This window comes from Hirsutella rhossiliensis (genome assembly GCF_020360975.1).
Source record: "Hirsutella rhossiliensis strain HR02 chromosome Unknown scaffold00007, whole genome shotgun sequence".
Lineage (NCBI taxonomy): Eukaryota > Fungi > Ascomycota > Sordariomycetes > Hypocreales > Ophiocordycipitaceae > Hirsutella > Hirsutella rhossiliensis.
In genome coordinates, this window is record NW_025408673.1 from 3,066,904 (window position 1) to 3,091,581 (window position 24,678).

The window sequence follows — 24,678 nt, forward strand, 5'->3', positions numbered from 1 at the left end:
GCGTCTCGTCAAGCTTCGTATAGTAGTCGTTCAACTTATCCCAGCCCAGATTAATGTTAGCCTTGAGGTGCTCTGGATCGGGGAACTTCTCCGCTACTGCTTTCCACCTCTAGTCTGTCCATCAGGAATTCGTAGGTTGAGGCAACGTCCCACATATTTCCGTATGCTTCAATGCGGCCTCCTTTTCGAACTCGGCTCTGGGCGTCACCTTCTAGCATTCGGAGTGCTTCTTCGAAGTCAACAAGCACCCTATCCATCAACCCAATGACCTTCCAGTCTTTATCGCTGAGAAGACTCTCCTCGCGGAGAGACAAAGGCATCTCTTTTGCCCTTCTCATCCCATTGCGGCATTTTTTCCTGAACTCAAGCGTGACCTTCTCAGTCAGGTCTTCCAAGAAAGGCCGCAACTCAAGGCCGCGCCGTATCATATAAAGAGTCGAAAGCCAACGAGTAAGGTTATCAAGGACAACGTCCACAGGGTTCTTCGCTCGAACCTTGGGGTCGTCCGACTGTGAAAAGGACTCTTCCTGAAGCGCACGAAGCCGGTACGTCAGCTTATCGGACTGATGGATCCAATTTACTAGGTTGTGGAGCTTTCCGACTGGGCCTTTCTTTCGCCAGATTTCATGCTGGACCGCGTCAAGAACAGGCTCCCGTTAATCTCTGCCTCAAACGCGTCGGCCTTGTGTCCAAATAATAGCGCCTTGACCACCAAGTTGAGCACGTGGCCGAAGCATCGCACCCTCCGCTTCTTCGGATCAAAGCCCAGTGCCTCTGCAATCTCCTCTGTCGCCGTATCCATATTGCCAGCGTTGTCCAGTGTAATATAGCCCACCTTGTCGAGGATCTCATAGCTCTCTAGGATCTCGAGGATCTGGGCTGCAATGTTTTCTCCCGAGTGTGAGATCTTCAGCTCCGGCATGCCTAGGACAAGCTTTGATGGAACTCCATCCTTGTCGATGTAAAAACATATAATCCCGTATAAAGCGTGCCGATTCCTGGAACGCCAGCCGTCGAACGCAATGTGAATTTGGCCCGGGGTGCTCTTTAGATTGTCGATTACGCACGTCTTGTATCGGGTATAAAGGTCAACAATTCGCTTTCGAACGGTATCGTGCGAGATGTGGGCATTCGTCACTGCGACCGATGGATTCAGGTATTCGAAAATATGTCGGAGGCGACAGTGCTCGGGCTGGCGAAAGGAGACGTTGGCGTCGACCACCCACTCGAGAAGAAGTCTCTGAAAATGGTCCTTATCGAAGCGCTGGATGAGGGCGTTCGCGATACCTTGCTCTTTGGGGTCTGAAGCATTGAGGTTCAACATCTCCACAATATTCTTTGACGGGGTCTTGTCCCTGGTTCCTTTCCCAAGAGCGGGCGCCCTCTTCCCGGACAGATCGACAAGCCTGTGCTCTTTGAACAGATGATTCTCGATGTTCTGAGTGCCAGCGGCAGAGAAGTCTGATGTTTTTTGCTTCGGCTTCTTGAGGCAGGGCTTGCAAACCCATTTTCTTTTCGTGGGAGAATCGCTAGGTTGAATGTCGAAACCATGCTGCCAGACCCACGAAGTCTGCCTGCCAGCACGCTCGGAAATCGTATAACCTGGAAAATGGTTCCATGGGAAGATGCTCCATTCGTCTTGCAAAGCATCCATGTTAACAAACGACTTGCTGGATGAGCCTCCGTCTGAAGCACGCTGGGGCTTAGTAGGAACGTCGGTTTCCATTTGGCCGCAGGAAGGGGATGCATTCGTTTGGGGAAGGTTTCTCTGCGACGCGACTCGGGGAACTTCAGCCCAAACGCGTTCAATCGCCCAGGTACTTATACATTCGTTACATCTGAAAACAGTATGGAATGGAAGTACTACAACACTCAATACGGTAACTAAGGCTAACCTTGAGGGTGATCACGCGAATCACGCGCGTCAGACGCGACTCGATTAGGTACCTAAGTGTAGATGCTACCCTAGATCACCTCCTGCTTCAACGGCTTCAACGCGTGGTCAACGTTCGAGGCGGAGGCGTGGATTGAAGCTCTCAATGTGCAGGTGATATTGAATTGATTGAATTGAAACACGTGACTTCCACTTCAATATTATTGAAGACGTGGAGGTGGAGGTGGAATTGATCGCCACCCTGCTAGAGGCCTTTCACATCGCCCACCTAAAGCCGAGATGGCCCATCCGCATCGGCAATCGAATACTGTCAGACAATTGGCTCCACACGGGTCAGAGATGGCATCAGGCAATTGATGAGAATTATCTAAAGAACAAGAAGTGAATGAACGAACGCACGGAGTTGTGCAGCTCTTTAATCTTTATACACAAATGAAAGGTCCGTCGCGTGATTACGCAGTAGCGGTTGCCTAGCAGGCAAGTTGTGAACATCATGCTGGTGCGAGGGCAGCAGTACAAGTATCGGGGGCATGTCGTTCACTTTCTTCGCGAAGTTGGCTTGGTGTACAACCAGCTCCCGCTTCTGCCGCGGGAGTTGAACACGGTGTTGCTGCGTCCTGCCAACACGTCATCACAAGCCAATCTGAGCCGGCAATTTACCCGTCAGTTCCGTGTGCGCCGCCAGGCGGTTATGATATGGCTTGACTACCTCCGCCATCATCATCCTGGATATCGATGCATCGTCATCGACAACGAGTGACTGAGCCAACTGCCCGAGGACGGCAACGTGGTGGACGCCATTCGCCGAATGGAAATAATTGTACGCGAAATATGGTAGGAAGAGACCAGGAGAGATATCAAACTGGAAAGTTGCGGCGGGAGCGCAGTTTTTATGGAGGGTCAAGGATGGTATTCAGTTGATGAGTTGGACAGCAATAAGGGCAAAGCTCTTTCGGAAAAGGCGATGGAAAAAGTTCCTCAGGAGATGGAACAGGCCGAAGGAATTGCCCAAGTAACTTGTTTTCTCTCATTTCAGTAACTATCTTATGGTCCTTTCAGTCCTGCCCGACAATCCTGCTTTTTTCCGATGTTCACGACCAACAGCCACGACGAGGCCGAGATCACGCAGGAACAGGTGAGAGTCAGGATCTTTGTTCTGCAGGCCAGTACGAAGCTCGGTCTGCGGCTTGTCACAGCTAACGGTAGAGTCACGCCTTCGTACGAGTGGCGCCGTACGAAACCCAGTGTAGAATGGAGCAACGGTCCGACAATGGGCAGTGCGACATATCACCCATCCAGTCAGAATCTGGAAGCTCGAAATCTCGAAGTTATATGACTGGGCGTTCGAGAGCCGCCTGACGCAGCGGCAGAGGTGAGTGAGAGTGTCTTCCCCGGGCTGGTCTCGGCCAAATAGCACTCGATACCGGAGACTCGATCGGCGTTACAAGTCGTACGCCTTCTTGAGATGCAATCGAGGGACTCGGACGGGAAGTAATCGGCGCCAGAGCGACTGCTCCTGTTGACGTGGCAATTGGTGTTCCCAGCAGAATAGGTTCCTGTAACACAATTGGTGTACCTAGTTGCAAGTCTAATAATGGCAATCCTTGTCGACGTATCGGGGATAACTCAGCTTGTTCTGCCGTACGCTTAGAGGCGCGTGAGGCTCGCCGATTCTTGCAGTCGAGACAGTGAGCCGTAAGTCCTCCATATGATATGGAAGATTTTTTCTTCGATATGAATTGATCTGCCGGCTTCTTCTGCTTGCAGTTCTGCAAGTTTTCGTTGAAGGAATAGAATCAGCCATGAGTGTGTTGGATTGGAGGGATGGTTTGATGAGGAAGAATGAGAAAGGACTGGCCCCTGGCGACATGCGTCGTTGGCAGGCCGACAAACACCCTTCAATCCGGGCGTTGAGTGGAGACTATGGAGACACATCTGACTAATGATAGTAGAGTTTTCGAATTCAAGTTATCGTCGTAATAAAGTCCTTCTGTTGGGTCGTGGGTATTCGTGCTGTGCACAGGGGTGATAGAGAATACGAATCAAAGGTGCTAAAGAGCTATGCCTGTGACTGTTGTATTGGTAATCTATGAAGAGAAGAGAAAAAGATGAAGAAGAATGAGGGGAAGGAGGAGAAGAAGGAAGGAAGGGAGGAATGAAGGGAGGCGTGTAACCCCGGTCCGAATGTCTTCCGAGACCCTCCTATAAAGCCTCCTTCTCGCGTAGGGCCAGTAGAGCCCATGTCCCCACATAATGAAGTCCTCCGCATCTAGACACCTTCGGACTGAATAAAACCTAGCGCCTGCCTCCCCCGCCCCTGGTTAGGGTTCAAGGCCGCAGCCGTTTGGGGACTTCATTTTCCAATTCCTTCCTATGCTTGGCAAGGAGCTTGTCGGTCACTTCCAGAGTCGTTGTCGTCGTCGTAGACACGCCCGAAGGCGATTGGAAAGTGACACTGCCATCTTTCTCAATGACGATGGATGTGTCGTGATCCCCCTCCCGTACCGGTAATATGTGCTGCTTGAACCCAGCCGTTGTTCTCACGAAGAAAGTCAGCAGAAAGGTCATATTGTATTCCGTGTCTCTGTTCTCCTCCCTTTCTGCCCTAAACCCAAGCCCCTATTTATATCCCTCTTTCGTAGTAAAGGTAATGTGTTCAGGGAGGCTGGGGACCTGGGGTTCCCAGCCTCTCGACTGAGATGTTCCAGTCTTTAAGAGGAGCTTTCCAGCCTCCTCGTTCAGACCTGGTTATCAGCTCCCTTGCTGCCCTAGCTACCCATGGGTGACCTGGTTGACTCGACCATGGGCCGTTCTTCGCGACAGTTGTCGCTTGATTGGCTACAAGACCCGTGATGACCTTGCCGACTAAGAAGCCTGCAGCACCGCCAGCTGCTGAACCTGGAATGCTAGGTGCTCCCCCTGCCACTGCCCCTAACCCCCCTCCGAGCATCCCTCCTACTCCCCAGCCGACGAACGGTATTATATCCGAAATGGATTTCTCAAACCAATCAACGGCGCCGCGAAAGTTATTGGGATCTGTATAGGTAATGGTAGTGGCATTGTTGCTTGTCCAGCAGATTTTCCACCAGTCTCCGCCGGTAGTCCAAAAGCCCGTATGATATTCGACCTTTAAATCTTCTGTCCTGCTCCCTGGTGCAAGCCTGTTGATGGTGTATTTGTCAACAAGGACGTCGCTATACTTATGCACGACTGATAATCCCTCGAGCGGGTTCTGGCTTTATTATCGACATGGACAGTTGCACTTCTCTTCGCAGTACCGGTAAGCCCAGGGACACTTGAACGAGCAAGAGCAAGGCGAAGAAGATTGACTTGATTTCCATCACGGAAGAGCGTATAAGGTCTCGCGAAGGAGAGAGCAAAAGTGGGCATAAAAGTGGATAAAAGGACTTTTCGAAGGTCGAGTATCATACCGGTACGATTAGATGGTATGTGAAAATGCATGTGTTCATTGCTCTCTTCGGTTTCCCGTATCCGTCTAGCCCTCCCATTTTATATCCCTCTGTGCCTTCCCTATGTTCATATCCCGTGTTCAGGTACCGGTATAATATACATTCTATCAGGAAGAGGGCAAGGATAAGTCATCTACGCCAGCACATTCAGCTCGATCTCCCCGATCAATAGCTTTCCAAGCTATTAGGTCGATAGTTCAATCTCTTGAGGTCCCCGAGCCAGTAAAAGATAATATACCGGACTCTTTGGATCCCGTTCGAATAGGAGATCCTCCGGACCCCTCAGTGGACCACAAACCTCCCTCCTTACCTGGTTTCGAGCTGTATTACCTAGAGAGACTTAGAGGCCTCTCGCTTGGTTCGGACCTTCTTCTCGACAATGTACGGAGGAAGCTTTCAAAAGTCCTGTCCCGGCAGGGGGGCGGACAGGGGAGCTTGCAGGGAGGGGGGGGGTTGATATGACATGGGCCCTGGCTGTAACGGTTCAGCAGGTTCAATTACAACATGCTACTCGTGCCCGCCCCACCTTTCTGGATTCGGTTCAAGTATGTATGTGTATTTCACCCGGAGGATTTCTCCTATAGGGCCTAGACGTAAAAGCTACTGACATTTCAATACATTAATGCATAACACCTTAAGCCCCACGGGTCAGCATACGCTACACCAACCTCGCCGCTACTCGCTCCGTGACAGGCCTGCTTGAAGGCCAATTTCTCCAAGTGTTCAGCGTCCTACCTTCAGCAGCTGAAGCGCGGTCTGTCGAAACCGAAGTCGAATACCTGTGTGTTAGTATTGTTGAAGGTTAGTGCCATAATCGATCCTAAGTGGATTCTCACTTCCGCTGCTTAGCCCGAAGGGCCAGACGCTGCCTGCGTCTCATCCCCAGGGTTCCGCGCCCGACAGTTCCGGCTGTACGATTCGTGTGGTCCACCGCAGGGCACGCACTTTGGCACTGTCTCCTTGCATTCTCTGTGGTGATGTTCTGCTTTCGCGCATCTGCCACATCTTTGCGGCTTCTTGCATGAAAACGCCTTGTGTCCCATCTCTGACAGTTGAAGCACTGAATCGGTCCTACGCGGCGTTCAAAAACATTGGTGCAGGCGGACTCTCCCGCAACATCGAACCACACGCCGTCCAGAAGTCTTTGCGCGTCACTCTCTTTAGTGACATAGATCACCATTGACCCGTACGCTTTGGCTTTCTCTGTTGCTAAGCCAGGTGATCTTGGCAATCGTGACGTAATTCTCGGCTCCGAGCGCCTCAGCTGCGCCCGGCAGAACGTTGCCTTCGGCGTCCAGCACTGCGGTACGCTTGGTGTTGTCGACTTTGACAGGGTAAAGCTGATCTCTCAGTACCCTGGCTCCCGAAGTTACCGTCTTCTGCGCTGCTTCCTTGACCTGCTTCAACTCGGTTTGGTCTCTGCATAAAATTTTGATCCGGTCGGGGTTTCGAGCGTCTGTCACGACCGCTGCGCATTTCCAAGTCTCCTGCCTCTGACTCTTCTCATGTCGCTCTCTATGGCCTTTCGGATGTTGCCGATCTGCGTCTGGCACCTGTTCGCTTCTTCGACTCGTGATGTGTCCACCGTACAGTAGAGACTATCGCTGACGGCTGTTCGTGCCGATTTAGCTGCTGGTACGGTGCCCCGGTTCATTGTCTGGATCGTCGGCGATGACCCTGCAGCGCTCGCATACGACATCTGCGGACTGCTCTGCAGAGAAGATGCGGGCGTAGCCAGGGTCTCTAACTGCGCTCGGATGTGACGAAGCTCATCTCTCATCTCTTTCCCTTGTTGATCCATTTCCTGGATCATCTGCTGTTGCTTGATATGATCTCGTTTTGCGCATCTATCGCTCGGCTGAGCTTTGCGTTTCTTGACGTGACTCGCTCAAGAGTTCGAGAACTTTCTGGAGCATGGCTCGGCCTTCGTTCGCGCCACTGCTGCTGCTGGCAACTTTGCGCCGCTCAGTCGCGTCACTGATGGCGACATCATCCGAGGCAATGCGTGTTGCAAGCCTAGTTGCGCGTGTTGTCTTCTCCGCCAGATCGTCGGGCTGTCGCGCGGCTTCTCGAATTTTGGTGCTTGGCCTCACGACGCGTGTCGATCTTTTCGCGGGTGTCGACGCAGGCGACGCGCTTCGCCCCACCATGATCACGGCCTCAGCCGGCGTCTCCATGATGAGGCCCCTCAATGCCTAGCTGGCGTTCGCTCAAACTCGCTCTGTTCAATGGAGGACTCTCGTTCAGTTTGGTATCACTGCTCCAAAATATGTCGTGGTTATTGTGCTCGGTTTGTCTTGCCATAAGTGTGGGTCGGTTCAAGTAGCAGTGTGTTTATCCCTCATATTGTTGAAAGTGGAGCTAGTGCGTAAATTACTCGCCACTAGGGGGTTTTGCACGACTCAGGAGATAAAGACCCACTACGGAGTACTCATTTTCTATCGCTCACATGAGTGGTTTTTCATGGAAAATATGTTCGGCAAGGACAGTGGTACCCGTTGGCTAGTGCCTTCGTATGCCAACTTGGGGCCCCTTCCCCTAAGTTGGCTAAAAAAGTCGTGGACATGCAGAAAACCCGTGGACAGCCGCGCACGGGCCCACTATCGTAGCACCGCGTTTTTAGTGCATCTTCCCACCAAAACTCGCGACCGCATGATACTCATGACGTATTTCTACGTCGCCAACACGCAATGTATTCCCAAATCGCTATTGCAAGGGCTGTAAAGCTTGTTCTTGAGTCTCGCGAGAGCTTCGAAACAGGGAGCCGCCGCCAAACGCGCAAATCCGGGCAAGGGGCGGTCCAGAAGCCCGTATCAGTACGTCAGGCGGCAGCGATCTTGGCGTGGCCAAGTCCACGGTCCAGAAAGGCATTGCACGGCGGCACGGAGACATTGGCCGCATTGGCCGGCCAAGACTGCTCTCTGACGACGAAGATGACGCTATCGCCGCCTATGTGATTTGGCTACAGCGAAGTGGCTTCCCAGCGAGTAAGGCGCATGTCGAGTCCGCCGCTTTATCGCTCCTTCAACGCCGCAACCCTGACGCCAAGCCGCCCTCTAGAGCGTGGTATTCTCAATGGCTTCAAGACCACCCAGAGCTCCGCGTCACATATATCAAGGCGGTTGAGAAGTCTAGGAAGACGTTTGAAGCTGGCGATATCTCCAATGTTAAGAGGTTCTTCGAGAAGCTTACTGGTATCCGAGGGTTTGCTGAGCGCCGCTGATCTGGTCGGGTGGGGCAATCCGAGAATCAGCGACCAGGCGGGCCAATCGTATCTGCGGATATCCACCCCACCCGAACGGCGCGCGCCGTGGATATACGCAGATATCGGTGCCCCGCTGATTGCGTCGCTGATTCGATGGAGAAGCCGCTATTCACGTTCGCTACGGCGCCCTGTCCACTGGAATTTTAGCGGGCGACCCGACCAGGCGGTGCGCATCGTGATCGCTAGATAGGGCATCTCTCGTCGCCGCGCGCCACCCCGCTCCAACCCGGACTGGTGGTCACTGCAGGCTTGCCTTGGTCTTCCCGTCACGATATATCCCATGGCCCGGACGCCAAATCGACGGAAGGCGAAGACAAAGGGGGCCTGCCGAAGCTCGCAGGAGCAGCGGCCGGGGCAGGGGCAGGGGCAGGGAGTCGCGCAAAGCCGTCGAGCGTACGAGTGGACCAACGCATCCGGCAGAACGCGATAAACGACGCGGAGCTACGCGCCAATGCGCAGACGATCCTCTCTGCGATCCACGAGTCTCGGCCAAGGAATACGACCTCGGCGTACGCACCGAAGCAAGAGGAATTCGAGCAATTCTGCCGCCACAAACAGTACTGTGACGGCGCTACGGTCACAGAGGAGAAGCTCCTCCTCCTCGTCGAGGAGGTGGCCGGTCGGCCCTTGAAGGTCAGGAGCCGCAAGGCCGCCACTGATACTCCGCAGGACGAGACCCGCCTGGCCTGGCGGTCGGTCCGAACTTATGTCACCGCAATCACGGATCTTTACCGGACGCAGAAGGCCCTCGGAATGAATACGCACCCGTCGCCGCGCGAGGACAACGTACGAGAGTACCTCAAGTCCCTACAGCGCCGGGACGCCCAACGAGACAGGGAGAACTATGCCGATAAAGGCCGCGATACTCTGCTCGATGGTTACTCGGAGTCCGAGTTCGAACGAGTATGCCACGAGCTGTGGGCCCACAGCGGCACATCGCCCGAGTGTCATTTTCGGACCTCGTGGATCTCCTCTTTGGCCATTATCTTCTCACCCGTGGCGGCGATCGTCGGGCTGCAGAGATCTCAGACCTATTCACCTTTGAGTTTGCCGGGGAGGGCTCGACCCGGTGCATGCCGCTCATCTTTACGACACGAGCCGGCAAGCAGAACCAGCACGGCCGCCTCGAGACCGCCGGCGCGTATCGGAATAGGAACCCGCTAATCTGCATCTTGGGTGGCCTCGTTCTACCTCTTGTATCGTTGGGATCTCGGTAGTGAGCCGTTTCCGATTTCAGCAGGCGGTCCTCGTGGTACGACATCCGGCTAATCAAGGGTAACGGCACCGGCCGGACGGCGGCTTTCTCGTACAACTCACAGCGCGAGTGGGTTGTCAAGGCCTTCGCCTACGCCGGCGTCACGTCGCAGAAGAAGACGCATGTCGGCCGCAGCTCGGGGGCGAGGACGGCTGAACTAAAGGGGATTAGCGAAGACCAGATCCGTCGCGCGGGTCGTTGGAACCAGGAGCAGATGGTCGGCTGTTACCTGAACTCGTTGCCTCGCAAGTTCATGCGTACGATGGCCGGGCACCCGCCGCAGGCCGGATGCTTCGAGATACGCCGTGCCGGCGTGACGCCGCCGGAGGTCCTGCTCTCGATGATCTGGCCCGAGCTGGACCGTTGGCGAGGCCGGTTCGGTCCCGGTACCGAGCAGGAGAACGACCTGGCAGCGATGGGTTCGACGAACCTCATCTTCTATTTACGGGAGGTTGTCTTGCAGGATTCCGTTGTCCTGATGAAGAAATACCCCGGCAGCCCCGTTTGGAACCACCCGGTCTTCCGGCATCCGGCCTACGCCCCGTTCGCGCACCAGCTATCGGACTTCATCCTTGAAGAGGAGCGTCCAAGCCAGCTTGCAGTCCTAGTCCAGGCGATGCCGGTCCTCGCGGACTATCTTAAATCCATCGACGCGCGGAACGAAGCAAGGACGATCCAGCTTAAAACAGAGCTAAGCGAGCAGCTTCGAGCCACCGAAGAACGTCTTGCGGTAGCCCAGTCGTCCCTTTTTTCGAATGGTTTCAACTTCCAAGTTACGGCCGCGACGACCACCACTGCCACCACGGCCCCGGCCGTGGTTGATGTCGTTGGGCAGGAGGACGAGGAGATGGAAGCCGATTCGTCTCGGCTCAGTCGAGCATTGTTGATAGCCGTGCCACGAGCCCGACGGCGACAGATACGATCACGGTTAAGACAGAGCCACCGCCACGGTATCAGATGTGCCGAGCAGTAAAATGGTCGAGGCGCTCTGGAGCGAGTGGACGGTTGGCCTTCGAGGCGGGCCAGCCATTGCCGACCTCGACGGTAGATGGGGAAGCCGGCAGGAGATTCGCAAGGTGGCGAAGGCCCACAGGTGTAGCGAGGAGGCCGCGATGCACATTGTCAACTTACAACAGCAGCAAACCGGCTGCTCGCTGGACTTATTTTGCAAACAGCTCCGAGCCAACAGAAAGGCAAAAGTTGTACAACTAAAGAGGTAGAAATACACTATTTTTGTTTCCCCTCCCCCTCGTAATTTGACGAGCTCGTCGAGCCTTGAGAGCCCTTCAAGACGCGGCGTTCCGGGCGGCGGTCGGCCGTCCGGCCGACCGTGGACAAGGGTGGGTATGTGTCGGTGGACCAGGGTAGCCCTGTTAGGGAGGGACCCGGAGAAGGGATTCCTGGCCCATGTAGCAGGAACGCATGAGGACTTCCTGAGTAAGGAAGGTGTTAGATCCGGTAGAATCCGGGTAGATGCAGCTACGATAGCGTCAGGCTACTAGTGGCAGCGCCAACGGTAGCGCAGACGACAGCGCACCAGGTAGCGCAGCTAATGAGGCCACGAGGACATCTATGAGACAGCTACGGGGATATGACGTGATGGCATGTCATAGAGATTGAGGCCATCGCCCTTTGATATAGGGCTTGGGCAGAGCACCCCCGGATGGGGTGCACAGACAGACACAGACATCATACCTCACTTCATCCGATCGTACCATTCTTGCTGTGTCCGTGACCTATCCGACGAGAACCTCATCAAGGTTGTCACACATAGGATATCAGCCTCCAACAGTCTGACCCCCTATTCGCACAGTCCGTTTCCACATTTCCCCACAGAAACTTCTAGGAGGCATCATCAACGCATCAGTGGCTTCCAGATGATCCGATCAGATGCTTCCATTCACTACCATTCCCTTCCATTCTCATATTCAGGCAGTCTATAAAGATCTCGCCTCTTTCCCACCTTAGATAGCAGAATCAAGAGTCTTCCAGTCCCTGATCTTTATGCCCACTTGCTCATCCTCCGTGCGATAAAATCACTTTCAAGCTGTCGGCAAACATGAATGATTTGCTCCGCGACTCTGACCTCCCTCGCGCTATCACGAAGCTGCTAGATGGAGGTGAACTCATTTATCAGGGGGCAGGGGCAGCCTCTGCAGTCTTCCGAGTGAGCCAGGACATTGTTGTCAAAATCGAGCAACAGTGCTTAGACCGACAAGGCACTGCCTTGTCCAGCAGGGCCTAGCCCGTTACATGGATAGGCACTTGCATTTTGGCAATGTGGCCACCTCAAGGTAGTTCGCTAGGGTTTGCATCATGATTCAAGGCTGACGTTTGCTTCCTAGGGCCGAAGGAATTCACTCATTTGATCAAATCATACATCAAGACATCCACATTCGACCTCTTTGACTCTTGCCGTACCGTACTTGCGTTTTGGCGAAAGGTTTCTACCCCCCTGTCTCTCACGATCTGTGACTGACTGACTCACTCTGTTCCGTCCCGCAGGCCCTAACGGCCATCAGGTGCACAGCCTCTGATGCAGCTTGGCGTCACTTGACCAATCATACGCGCAGCCCAGAGTTATTGATGTTCTAAGCTCCGGTTCTCATTGGTCAGAATCGGTTCTACTAAGAGGACAAGACGGCGCCATCCAGACGTGCGCCGTCACTCGAGACATGCATGAGGTTTGTGCAAGAGCCCCTGCCCGGCTGAATTCTGCCTCCTGGTAAAAGACCAGCTCAAACGGAAATAATACCGTAGTGTACACTATGGTCAAAGCCTTGAGATGTACCTACGGCAAGCAACTGGTAAGTTAATTTTCTCCTCGATGCGTGATACTGTAATTTCGCGTCTCGAATTTTTGTTATTTGAAGAGTTCAAAGAGCATGAGAGGGGAGTATCTGCAGATCATGGAAGGGCCGGAAAAAATTACACGATATGTATTTCGCGCAGCATCGAAGACTGTGAAGCGTAGACCGGTACACCGGATTCCTAAATACGCTACAACTTGGCGACGTGTGTAAGCTAGGATATCACAAGTATTGCGGCAGCGAAAAAAAATGCAGCGGCTGTACATCTCGCGAAGGAGAGATCAAAAGTGGGCATAAAAGTGAATAAAGGGGCTTTTCGTAGGTAGATTCCCAGATGATCTGATAGTCTGTGATGTGCATGTGTTGATTGCTCTGCCCCAGTTGCCCTTTTCACGTCCAAACAGCCCCTTTTGTATCCCTCCAAGCTTCTCCCAAGTTGATATCCCGTTTTCAGGTATAATATACATTCTATCAGGAAGAGGGCACTTCTTGCCACTTACTGAAGGCCACGTAAGTCATCTACGTCAGCAACATCAGTTCCATCTCCCCGATCAAATAGCTCTTCTAGCTTTTAGATCGATAGTTCAGTCTCTCGAGGTCCCCGAGCCAGTGATAGTTATGCCGGACTCCTCAAGGGTCCCCGTTCGAATAGGAGATCCTCCGGACCCTCAGTGGTCTAGGAAGAAGAAACAACAGTCTGCAGACTTCCCTTCTTATGATGTCTGACTCGCAGTTGCGGCGGGTCACGGAATCCGCTAGATCATCGGAAAACCCCTTAAGTCGCAGTGGTGTTTATAAGTCGCAGTGCGTGTTTAATTACTCAACTTTACGGTCCCCCTAATGCGGGGACTAAGGCGGAACGACAGGGGGGTGCAGCCCGTTCCAACTGTCGGAAAGACACGATCGTTCGCATGTTTCCACCCCATTGCCCCATTGGGTGTGGCACGGGTAGTTACGCCAGACCCACGTCTTGGAATTTCGTGCACCTTCCATGCGGAAGTCTGTTGCTCCCAGCACAGGATTGTGTTGCATATCAAGCCTGCCTAAGATGATTACCCGTTGGTCAAAGGCAGGCGCGGCTGACCAACTTAACTGCCGTTAAGTTGGCCCAAAAAATCCGGGACAGCACAAAAACCCCCGGGACAATCTTAGAATACCGGTAGTGGAAATTACTAATACAACTGTTAAGAATTAAGTACCTCAGGTTTTAGCGTATTTTCGAAGAAGTACTAACTTCTTAACACTTTTTCTAGTATATTTCTAGGCCCCAGGATTGTCCTGGGGGTTTTTGTGCTGTCCCGGATTTTTTGGGACTAAGGCTGCTGTGGCCCCACACCTAGACCAACGAGTACTCATGAAAAGGCGATATCACTACGCAAAGCCGTTGTTGCCTGCCAGGCAACAGCTAATGCGTAGGCAGGCAACAAGCCTTTCTTTTGTGTATAAAATAGCTACACAATTCCGTGCGTTCATTCACTCGCTTGTTGTTCTTTAGATAATTCTCATCAATTGCCTGATGCCAACCCGTGTGGAGCCAAATGTCTGACAGATTGTTTTCTCTTTGCTTTTTCTTTTGCACTCTTACGGAGAGTCTCCCTGCAGTGGTGTGAGACAAGATTGTAGATTGTTATATTCGCGCGACAGGCGTTGTTTGTCCTTCATGAGACGCGTTATGGAGTATTTTATGGCTTGAGTGCCCATAGGTTTGTCGTCATTTGTGCCGGACACAAATCTTGTCCTTTTCACTCCACCCAGCGGCCGGGAAGCGCTGTCACGGTCTTCCAAACCAGAGCTTCGACAAAGAGTCGTCCTCGTGTTGGTCAAATTTTGGGCAGGATGAGCTTACCACCTCTCAATGGGACGATTTCGACCAACTGTCCTTCTCTATCCGCGGCAAGGGCGAGTGACTGCTGCTGCTGCAGTCATCCGTTTTGTTCTCTCTCCGGATCGAGCGCTTCTGCGAGCGGTGGCTTCTCATCTTGTCGGTGACAACACACAAGCTTTCGACTTCCTCTCTCGAAAAGACTCTAAGGGACTGTCTGGGTCCCAGGGGCTTCACATATCGCGCGGCACAGCGCGCACAAGACGGCATCTTCTTCAGCAGGGTTTTAATGCATGCTGGCCCGAGTGTCAGAGGGTTCAGTCGCGAGGATCGCTGCAGGCTGCAGGCTTGGCTTGGACCTCCTCTTCCTCCGCTTGCTGTTAATGGTTCGGCCGTTTCGGACTGCATTGTTATGCCAGTGTCTTGCTGCCTGAAGCAGATGAGGGCGCACTTGCCGTTTTGGATGTCTCACATGGTCATGGAAGGAACTGTGACCTCTGGTTGTGAAGGACTTCTGAACAAGCTCCTGGATGAGATACAGGGTGAGAGGTGAGGTTGACAAAACGTGCCAGCTGGGACAGGGTGCACGGCTGTCACGCGCTAGGAGAAGGAATACCTCCGAGATGTCTCGGAGTAGGCCGTCAGGAAACGGAGGACGCTATCGGTGTGTCGTATTATGCTATGAGGATTTGTCTATCGAAAAGGGGGAGGAGGCCACGAAGCTAGCTTTGTGGCCTCAGCCGTACACGTGACTGTGTACGTAAGCTAGCTAGATGAGTACAATGGACTAACGTAATCTACCCCCTTCCTGGTCACACCCCCTACCTGCTCAAAAATTCCCCACCCAAGCGACCCGCACCTCATGGCGAGACAGGCCGACCACCATGACGGAAATTCGAGACCAATCGATTCCACGCGAAGAACGGGTCCTGCTCGCCGTGAAGGCCTATCAGCAAGGCCAATTCGACAGCGCCCACAAGGCCGCGACGGCATACGATGTCCTCAATCGACAGTCTCTGCTCGACTGCGCGGTGCCCGGCCCCGACGCGACGCGCAGATGAACAACCGGAAGTTGACGGCGACGGAAGAGACTGCCCTCGTACAATGGGTCTTGTCGATGGACGAGCGAGGGATGCCGCCGACAGTGGTCTACACTCGCCGCATGGCCAACTTGTTGCTTTCGGAGCGCTGCCAAGAAACTGTCGGCGAAAATTGGGTGCGGAAGTTCGTTGGCCGCCACGACGAAATCAAGGCGAAATACTCGTCGATACGATTACCAACGTGCCAAATGCGAAGACCCGAAGATGATGCAAGAATGGTACGATCGGGTGGCAATGGCGAAACAGAAATGGGGGATTCTTGATGAGGATGTCTACAACTTCGATGAGACGGGTTTTCAAATGGGAGTCATTGCGTCGGCAAGAGTCCTTACTCGGTCTGACCGGCGAGGTCGGCCTATGGTCATGCAGCCAGGAAATCGAGAATGGGTTACCGTAATTGAATCTATTAATTGCCAAGGTTGGGCTTTGCCGGCGATGGTCATCTTCCAGGGCAAGGTGCACCAAGCAAGCTGGTACGAGGCAGATGTGCCCAAGGACTGGCAGATTGCCGTGAGCGACAAAGGTTGGACTTCCGACGACCTTGGATTGCATTGGTTGAAGGGAGTTTTCGACCCATACACACGGCGCCGTACCGTTGGAACACGCCGACTTCTCATTCTCGACGGGCACGGCAGCCATGTTACGCCGGAGTTCGACAAGTACTGTACGGACAATGCCATCGTGGTACTCCAAATGCCAGCTCATTCCTCACATCTCTTACAGCCTCTGGATGTCGGGTGCTTTTCGCCTTTGAAAACGATATATGGGCGGAATGTTCAAGAGAAGATGCTCGCAGGGTCAACCACATCGATAAAGAGGACTTCCTGCTTCTGTACATCGAGGCCCGCCGACAAGCGCTCTCCCGTCGAACATCCGAAGTGGATTCATGGCCACAGGCCTTTCCCCATTCAATCCGACCCGGGTTCTGTCACGGTTACTAGTTCAGGTTGACAGGAATGGCAACGACAATGCCAACGATGACGGCGACAAGCACACTCCCCCCAGAAAGCTTGAAGCCCACAAGACACCTTGCAATGTTAGCCAGCTTACCACTCACGTGGAAGGACTTCTTCAGCGCCGGCCACAAAATGCGGGCACGCCGGTCTCACAAGCCATAAACCAGCTCATCAAAGGATGTCAAATGGCCATGCATAGTGCCGCGCTGCTCGCCGACGAAAACAGACATCTTCGGTCAGAAAACCAGCGGCGAAAGAGGAAGAGAGAGCAACGACGCGAGTATATTGGTGATGGCGGTGCTCTGTCTGTCGCAGAAGGCACGGCTAAGATAAAGCGACGGCGAGAAAAGGAAGAGGAACGTGCTAGGCGACTGAGGGCAAGGGAGGATGAGCAGGCAGGGCAACAACTTATCGAGGAGCAGGCCCGACGGCAGACAGAAGAAGAGCTGTGCGTCCCAAGACGGCGTGCACCACCACGGTGTAGTAAATGCAGGTCATTTGAACATAATGCCCGGACGTGTAATAGATAGACAGGTCTGAATTTACTTGCTTGTTTGTCTCTTGGAATCAATTGCCGTCTGTTGTGTTCGGTTGGTCGCGCCATGAGGTACGGGTCGCTTGGGTGGGGAAATTTTGAGCAGGTAGGGGGTGTGGCCAGGAAGGGGGTAGATTACGTTAATACCATTCCCACACTGGCAACTTTTTCTTTTTGTGGTTGCGGCTGCTGTAGTGACCGGGGCAAGAAGATGTAACGACAGTGAGGAAAGAGGGGTTCTTGACCAGGGCTCCGTTAGGGTCTTAATGAAGTAGCTTTGTTAAGACTGTAACGAATTCTTCCCATACTGGCAATTTTCTTCTTCTGTGGTTGCTGTGATATTGTTGAAATAGTTACCAAGACGGTCCGTATCAGCCAAAGAAAGCAAGAAAGGGGTAGGGGTCTGAAGGATGTGGAACGTTATCCCTCTGACGGGTGTTTTGGGGGCGATTGAGCCGATTGAGTGAATGGCTTCGCCGTTGCCGAATTTGATGGTAGCCTGGCCGGATGTCGAGCTGTCTAGGGCTACATTTGGGTCTTCTCGCTGTAAAGCAATGTACTGGGAATGACCAGCTGTAGAGACTTTTGCTGCACCTGTGTCAATCATGATGCCTGGGAAATTGTCCACTGAATATTGATCTTGAATGACGAATTGCTAGGCGGGAACAATGGTTTGATCCGTCTGGTAGACTTCTCCATTGTCTAGGGTGATTGTTGGTGCTATTGTCAGGTTCTTCCCATATGTCGTCGGTAGTGAGTTCATCAAGCTCATGACCTTCGTAGTCTATAAGATAGGCTATGAAGTTTGGAGGTTGTATGCCTGTGAATTGACAACGTGCGACATATTGGTCCTTGGCCTCTTGTCGTTCTTCTGCAGAGTGTTTGGTTGACCAGCAACCTTCTTGTCCACAAACAAAGCACTTTTGGTCCAATTGCGATTGGTGTGGCTAGGGGTGTAGTTGCTATGGCTTGAGGGCCTGTAGCTTCCACGGTTGTAGCCTTGTCCATATCCGCGATTGGGTCGTTGTCCTGAGTATCCGTATCTTCCTCGTACGCGATTGTTATGGTATCGGCGATCGAGGTAGTACTGATTGTTCGGATTCGTTGGTCCAAATGATCCGTCAGGGCTTTGCAAGTACTGAGGGTTTGTCTGTCGGGCAAGGTGGGTCTCAACGGAAGATCGTATATCTGCAAAGAGGGTCTCGATCTTTGCTGCAGGTTTGAAGAGGGCGTGTTCAAGTTCGGGTACACCACGGCATGCGATGATAAGCGTAGTACGCAGTGGAATGTTTCCTGCGTAGTCAGGGCCAAGGGCTCTCTGACAGAGTTGTAGCTTATCGAAGAGTAGTTGAAGGACTTCATGGAGGGATTTGGAAGCATCTTGGGCACGAATCGAGTTGAAAGTGGTTGTGGTCCAATCTGTATAGTAATGGACGTGGTTAACTTCCGTGTCAAAGTGTTGTTTGATGCTATCGTATGCCTTCCTAAACGTGGTAGTCCATTCGATCTTGTCAATGTAGAACGTTTGTGCTCTTCCGGCGAGGATTCGGGAAAAGGGCGTGAAATTGTGACGGTTTCACTTGGATGTTGTAGCAGATGCTCATGAAGATTCGGATCTTGTCATCGAGGAGGTCGTACGGCTCTCCTGTGTAGTTCTTGTCTTTGTCCCAGAGTTTCATGAATTTCTGCTGTGTGTCGCCATCGACGGTGGCGTTCGGGATATCATCCGGTGGGAGTTTTGTGTATGCCTCGAGGGACATAGGCTCGGATAATAGTTCGGGTTGGGGGGTGTGGACGGGTTGGACGAGTTCGGGGTGCTTGAAGCGGTGTGTTGTCGGATGAACTGTAAGAGAGGTTGGGTCAAGGGCATCTTGGGTCAGAGCGGAAGTCGTGGGAGGTGATGTTGTTATCTGTAGTGCCTCAGTGATGGGTTCCTGGGCAGGTGGCTTCGTTAAGGTCTTAATGGGCTGTTGTTCGTTAAGACTGTAACGAGGTGTTGCTACCGGTGGCGATTGGGGTTCTCGGGGAGAAGTTAGGGCATTTGATCCTGTTGCTCGTAACTTATAAGCGGTCGTCCCAATGTCAAAATCCATCTCCATGTACTCTCGTTCTGGCCATGCAGGTCGGTCCTCCACAGTTTGCAACATGATGAATTGGGGTGCAAAAGGGCCATTTTCCCGTCCTGAATAGATGCCACGTCTCCTTAGAAGTAATCTAAGGGCTCTCTTGTAGTCCGTATGTACCCGGTTCCATATGTCTTGGTTCCAGCCTTCGAAGTGTTGTTGAAAATGGTCAAGGATGTCGTCTCCTTCTAGGCGTTCGAATTGGGCATTGGACATGAACCTAGCGGCGTACGTCGTAACTGTGACGGTACAAGGCACGAACGAGGTCGAGTGCGGCTTGGACAAAGTGATTGTCTACAAGGAGAGAAAGGGGAAAGAAAGAGCTTCGTAAGGAAGGCTCTCACTTTGGCTAGTTGTACATTTTCATAAGTGAGACATGCATAATCTTCCTTCACATATGGTCTCCCCTTACTCCCTCTCCTCCAAGTTCCTTCAGTCCACCGCTTCTGATTCAACCACGCCTCGGGCAGCTTGGCGATGAGCATTTCGCATTTCTTGTTTCGTTGGCCGTGGTTTGGTCCTGTGGAGCTTCTCGAACTCTTTGATGGCTATGTGTGCGTTAACAACGTTGTGCAGCGGCTCCCATGTTGCTTCTTCGAGGTCATAGCCCCTCCATTGTACGTGGTACTGGAAACCATTCTGCCTTGTGCGCTTTGAATCCAGAATTGCTTCAATCGCCCACAGTTTTTCTCCGTTTGCATCTAGTGCGATTGGCGGGGGGGTTGGGTTGTATTGGCCCGGCAGCGGGTCGTTCGGTGCTGGTCGCAGGAGGTTGGTATGGAACGAGTTGTGAAGAGACTGTAATTCATGTGGCAACTTTAGCTGGTAGGCGTGAGCGTTGAGCACACGCTCGACTCGGAAAGGGCCAATGAATTTGTGATCAAGTTTGGGGATGGGCCTGGCTGAACGGATGTTTCGTGTGCTCAGCAGCACCATGTCGCCAACTCGATACGCCGGTGCCGGGGTCCTGTTTGCGTTGGCGAATTGCTCTTGTGACGCCTGGGCTGAAGCAAGGTTTGTCCGTAGCAGATCGGTGATCTCTTGCATCTTGATGGCGAAGCTGTTGCCCTCGCTGCCGCGCTCTGCTAGGTCTTTGGGTGCTGCGCGTGGTATTGGTCGAGGAGGGCCAAAACTCATCCGAGGGTGGTAGCCTGTGTTCGCAAAGAATGGGGACATCCCAGTTGAGTCGTTTACAACGTTGCGGGCTGCGAATTCGGCTAGTGGGAGCCACTCGTCCCAATTGTCCTGAGCGAAGCTAACGTACTGGCGAAGATATTGCTCGAGGAATGCGTTGGCGTTCTCCGTCTGCCCGTCAGTTTCGGGGTGATAAGCTGTAGAAAGGGCGATGCTGATTTGTAAACAGTGGCACACAGCTTTCCAAAATTCTGAGACGAACAGTGGTCCTCTGTCAGAGACGATGGAATCCGGGAGTCCATGGAGCTTCCATACGTCTCGTACGAAGAGCATTGCCAGGTCATCCGCTTTCATGTCGGTTCTGCAAGGCGAGAAGTGCCTGTCCTTAGACAGTCTGTCGACAACGACCATAATTGCGTTGAACCCACGGGCCGTCGGCTGAATTGGGCCAATGAAGTCAACAGACAGGTCTTTCCATCTTTGCAGTGGAATTGGAAGAGGTTTCAGAGTCCCCTGGTACCGAAACCGGGAGCTCTTGTTTCTCAGACATCCGTGGCAGTTCCGTGTGAATCGTTTCGTATCAACACTGAGCCTCGGCCACCAGTAGGAGCGTGAGATGAGCTCGTATAATTTGTTCCTGCCGGGGTGGCCAGATTCGACACTGTCGTGAGCGAGTTGGATGAGGAGTGTCCGCAATTCGCTTTGGGGTACGTATAATCTCTCTCGGAAGTATAGTCGGCCATCATTTATCGTGCATTCTGATAGGGGGATTTCTTTGGAGTGAGGCACGCCGTGGGGCTTGAGCATCTCGTCCCTGATTTTCATCCACCATTCGTCATCTTCGTAGCCTTTGTCGAGAAGTCGCGTGATCTTGTGGTCGATTGGCTCTGGACCTTGGATTTCGTCGAGAATTACGGGGCAGAGAGAGATCTCTTGCTCCCAGCAAAGGTTTGCGAAGAGTTCTGCCAGTTCAGGGTCAAGCTTCAGTTGTTCTTGTACTGAACGGTCAATGTTGTGGGGTTTGAGCAGTGACTGTTGTTGGTACCGGATGCGGTCGTCAGTTTCGTTTTGTGGTAGGTCTTGCGATCTTCGCGTGAGAGCGTCGGGCTTCCCGTTCTCTTTCCCTGGTATTGACTTGATGGCGAATTGAAACTGTGAGAGGAACTCGCTCCACCTAACCTGACGTCTTGAAAGCTGCTTGGTCGTCATGAAATATCGAAGGTTGGCATGATCAGTGACGACCGTAATCTGATGGTGTGCGCCTTGTAGTTCGGGTCGCCAGCATTCGAAGCATCGCAAAATGGCGAGAAGTTCTTTGTCGTAGATCTCGTAGTTGCACTCGGCCGGGTCGTACTTTTTGGACATGAAAGCCACTGGGTGTAATACTCCCTGGTCGTCTTCCTGGGAGAGGATGCCTGAAGAGACAAAGTCGGACGCGTCACATTCGACAAACACTTCTTTTGCGGGGTCAAAGTGTCTGAGGATTGGCGCTGAAGTGAAGCTACTTTTGAGCGCGTCGAATGCCTCCTGGCACGATGGAGTCCAATTCCATTTGACGAACTTCCGTGTCAAAGCAACAAGTGGCCGAACAATGCGTGAAAATCCTTTGATGAATCGTCGGTAGAAGTTCGAAAACCCTAAGAAGGCTTGGACGTCTTTCACGTTGACGGGAGTCTCCCAGTTAACGAGACAGTCAACTTTTGCAGGGTCCATTCGTACGCCAGTGGTGGAGATGATCATGCCGAGGTACTTTACTTCAGTGGTCTCGAATTCGCACTTCCTGACATCAAGCTGTAGGCCTGCGGCTTCGAGTGCTTGCAAGACTGATTTGACGTGTAGTCTATGGGAGGCAAGATCGTTCGAGTAAATGAGGATGTCGTCGATGTACGCCGTGCAGAACCTGTCGAGGAACGGCCGAAGGACTTCGTTGATCCGGGATTGAAAGGTAGCTGGAGCATTGGACAGCCCAAAAGGCATCACCAGACTCTCGAAGAGACCGTATCTTGTGTTGAATGCCGTCATCCACTCTTGGCCCTCTTTGATTCGTATTCGGTTGAACGCCGCGACGACATCGAGTTTGGTAAAATACCTGGCTTGGCTGAGCTGGGAGAGGGTCTCTTGGATCAGTGGCAGTGGATACCGGTTCTTGATGGTTATGGCATTGAGCCCGCGGTAGTCCACACAAAAACGCAGGCCGCCCCCTGGCTTCTTCGCGAACAGCACGGGCGAGGCTGCTGGAGACGTGCTGGCCCGAATGAACCCTTTGTCGAGGTTTTCCTGCAGAAACTTCCGGAGAACGACGAGCTCGTCCTCGGACATGCCGTAGAGGGGCCCATGCGGTGGGGTTGTGCCTGGTTGAAGCTGAATTTCGTGATCGCAGCCCCGGTGGGGAGGAAGTTTGTCTGCCTCCGACTAGTCGAAAACCTTTAGGAATTCGTGGTAGTGGTGGGGTACCTTTGTTGCGGGATCGACCAGAGTCTTGGGTTCGAGGGCTTTGTGAATATCCTCGAGGGACGCTCCTGAAAGGTACATGTCGGCTGCTGTTTTCCGGCGGGCTTGGAGTTCGTGGGCTTGTTGGCTCTCCGGGAGATGGGCCACCATTCCGTCCTGTCGCTCGAGTTCTCGGTTCATCTTTTGTAAGTCTGTAAGTGCCTGGCCGAATCGAGGTGCCTTTGGCTCTACGAATGTGGAGGCTTCAGTGATGACGCCGAGCTCAGCCAGCCTTTTGTCGATCTCGTAGAGCGATAGTGAGAATACGTCGACGTCGCGCTTTTCGGCCAGCATGTAGAACGCGGCTGCGCCGACCCTTCTGGGGATTGGCGGGGGTGGCAGTGTCGTAGTGGTTGTCGAAATGGCCAACGGACTGGCTCCAAAGACTGCCAGTTGATATTGTCCTTTCTCCATGCAGCGTCGGCGACAGTGGTCAGAGTTGAAACTGACCATGTTTGTGCTCCAATTAATGATGGGGTTGTGATCTGTCAGCCAAGGCTTTCCGAGGATGATGTCGTACTTCCCAAGCTTCGTTACGTAAAAAAGCATTTTCTCCTTGTGTCCCTTGATGTCCATGTCAAGTTGGGCTACGTGGGTGATGTCGCCAGCTGAGGAGGGTCTTCCGTCGACCACATTCAACCGGCGACGGTTCCGTAGTTTGTGAAGCGTGAACTTGTGGTCATGCGCGAAGGATTCGTCTACGAACCCCTTTCCTGTGGCACCCGAGTCAAGCATTGCGTTCGTTTTGATCGACGTTGATTTGTCGTCAACTAAAGTACATGGTAGTAACAAATGGTCTTGCTCTGTGTCCAGGGAAGAGAGTAGGAGGACGTCCTTTTTCTTGCGTCTCCTGCGGCGACTTCCGCTGGAGACTACTCTTTTTCCGTCCTCCAGGGCGCAGTGTCGCAGTTGAGGGAGCGATGTTTGTCTGAACTGCACCAATGGCAGAGTCCATGTTTTGTGCAATAGGCTTTGCGTGCTGCCCTCTCCGCGTCGGTCTTTGGCCTGCGACCCGAGGCAACGTCTTCCGCTCCCCATGTGATCGCGCTTAAATCCATGGAATCTCCCGAGTCATTGGGGGTCGTTAATGGCGTTACGGCGGGGGCCGGTACACGGCCACCGTGCTTGGTTGAGCCACTGGCGTTCTCTTTCTTGAAGTAGTTGGCGTCGAGTTGTCGGCATTCGCTATCGCAGGTGCGGACGAGATCCATAAACTGGGTGAGATCGGTGGGCGTGTCCTTGCTCTTGGTGAGGGAAAGCCTCCATGTAATGTCGTCGTGGAGAGCGCGCCGGAGGTGCGCAATGAGGGCCTCACTATCCCACTCCGTGAGCTTGGCGGTGGCATACCATTCAGGGAGGAATACCGTGAGCGACCTATGCCCTTGCCTCATGTCAAAGATCTTGCGCTGGGCGGTGGCTTTCGCGTCGATGTCTCCGAAGGCTGATTGGAGGACGGCCTTAATGGCGTTGACGCTGTCGAAAAGGACCATGCCATCTTTGATGTTGTAGCTGACTTGGTCGTGCGCTTTGGCTTTCAGGCATGAGACTGCATATCCCATGCGTTGCTGTTCCGAGTTCCACCAGTCCTTGTTCATTTCTAGCTTCAAGTCGAGTTGCTGAAGGAAATTCGGCAGACGAGAGGGATCTTCGCCCGTGAATGCTTCAGGGTCGGGGTGTTCTGGTGAGCGGCGCGAAGCTCCCCCTGATTGAATGACTCTTAGGTATGCTTCGTTCTCGGCCATCAGACGGGTGATCGTCGCATCTCCATCGTTCTTAGTGATTAGAGTATTTTCAAGGCGATTTTGAAGATCTTCCACTTCTGCA

The 24,678-nt window shown here is 53.0% G+C and overlaps 4 protein-coding genes across 4 annotated transcripts; 2 read left to right on the forward strand and 2 right to left on the reverse strand.

Annotated features, from left to right (window-relative positions):
* Nucleotides 1-580: 580 nt before the first annotated feature.
* On the reverse strand, nucleotides 581-1,726 carry HRG_07089 (restless-like transposase; the record flags this gene model as incomplete). Its single annotated transcript, XM_044865560.1, has 2 exons — nucleotides 581-1,438; nucleotides 1,505-1,726. The coding sequence occupies 2 exons, from the start codon at nucleotides 1,724-1,726 to the stop codon at nucleotides 581-583; spliced, it is 1,080 nt and encodes a 359-aa protein (XP_044719522.1).
* Nucleotides 1,727-9,080: 7,354 nt separating this feature from the next.
* On the forward strand, nucleotides 9,081-10,492 carry HRG_07090 (centromere DNA-binding protein complex CBF3 subunit; the record flags this gene model as incomplete). The annotated part of the gene is made up of 5 exons (XM_044865561.1): nucleotides 9,081-9,138; nucleotides 9,213-9,415; nucleotides 9,559-9,770; nucleotides 9,870-10,303; nucleotides 10,383-10,492. 5 exons carry the CDS (start codon nucleotides 9,081-9,083, stop codon nucleotides 10,490-10,492), a joined length of 1,017 nt encoding a protein of 338 aa, XP_044719523.1.
* Nucleotides 10,493-15,378: 4,886 nt separating this feature from the next.
* On the forward strand, nucleotides 15,379-17,102 carry HRG_07091 (DDE superfamily endonuclease domain-containing protein; the record flags this gene model as incomplete). The annotated part of the gene is made up of 5 exons (XM_044865562.1): nucleotides 15,379-15,834; nucleotides 16,067-16,280; nucleotides 16,340-16,494; nucleotides 16,563-17,020; nucleotides 17,099-17,102. 5 exons carry the CDS (start codon nucleotides 15,379-15,381, stop codon nucleotides 17,100-17,102), a joined length of 1,287 nt encoding a protein of 428 aa, XP_044719524.1.
* A 2,560-nt stretch (nucleotides 17,103-19,662) lies between these two features.
* HRG_07092 (reverse transcriptase (RNA-dependent DNA polymerase) domain-containing protein) lies at nucleotides 19,663-24,449 on the reverse strand (the record flags this gene model as incomplete). The annotated part of the gene is made up of 9 exons (XM_044865563.1): nucleotides 19,663-20,535; nucleotides 21,154-21,234; nucleotides 21,280-21,543; nucleotides 21,604-21,891; nucleotides 22,084-22,264; nucleotides 22,454-22,776; nucleotides 22,837-23,382; nucleotides 23,446-23,624; nucleotides 23,789-24,449. 9 exons carry the CDS (start codon nucleotides 24,447-24,449, stop codon nucleotides 19,663-19,665), a joined length of 3,396 nt encoding a protein of 1,131 aa, XP_044719525.1.
* Between the last annotated feature and the right edge of the window lie 229 nt (nucleotides 24,450-24,678).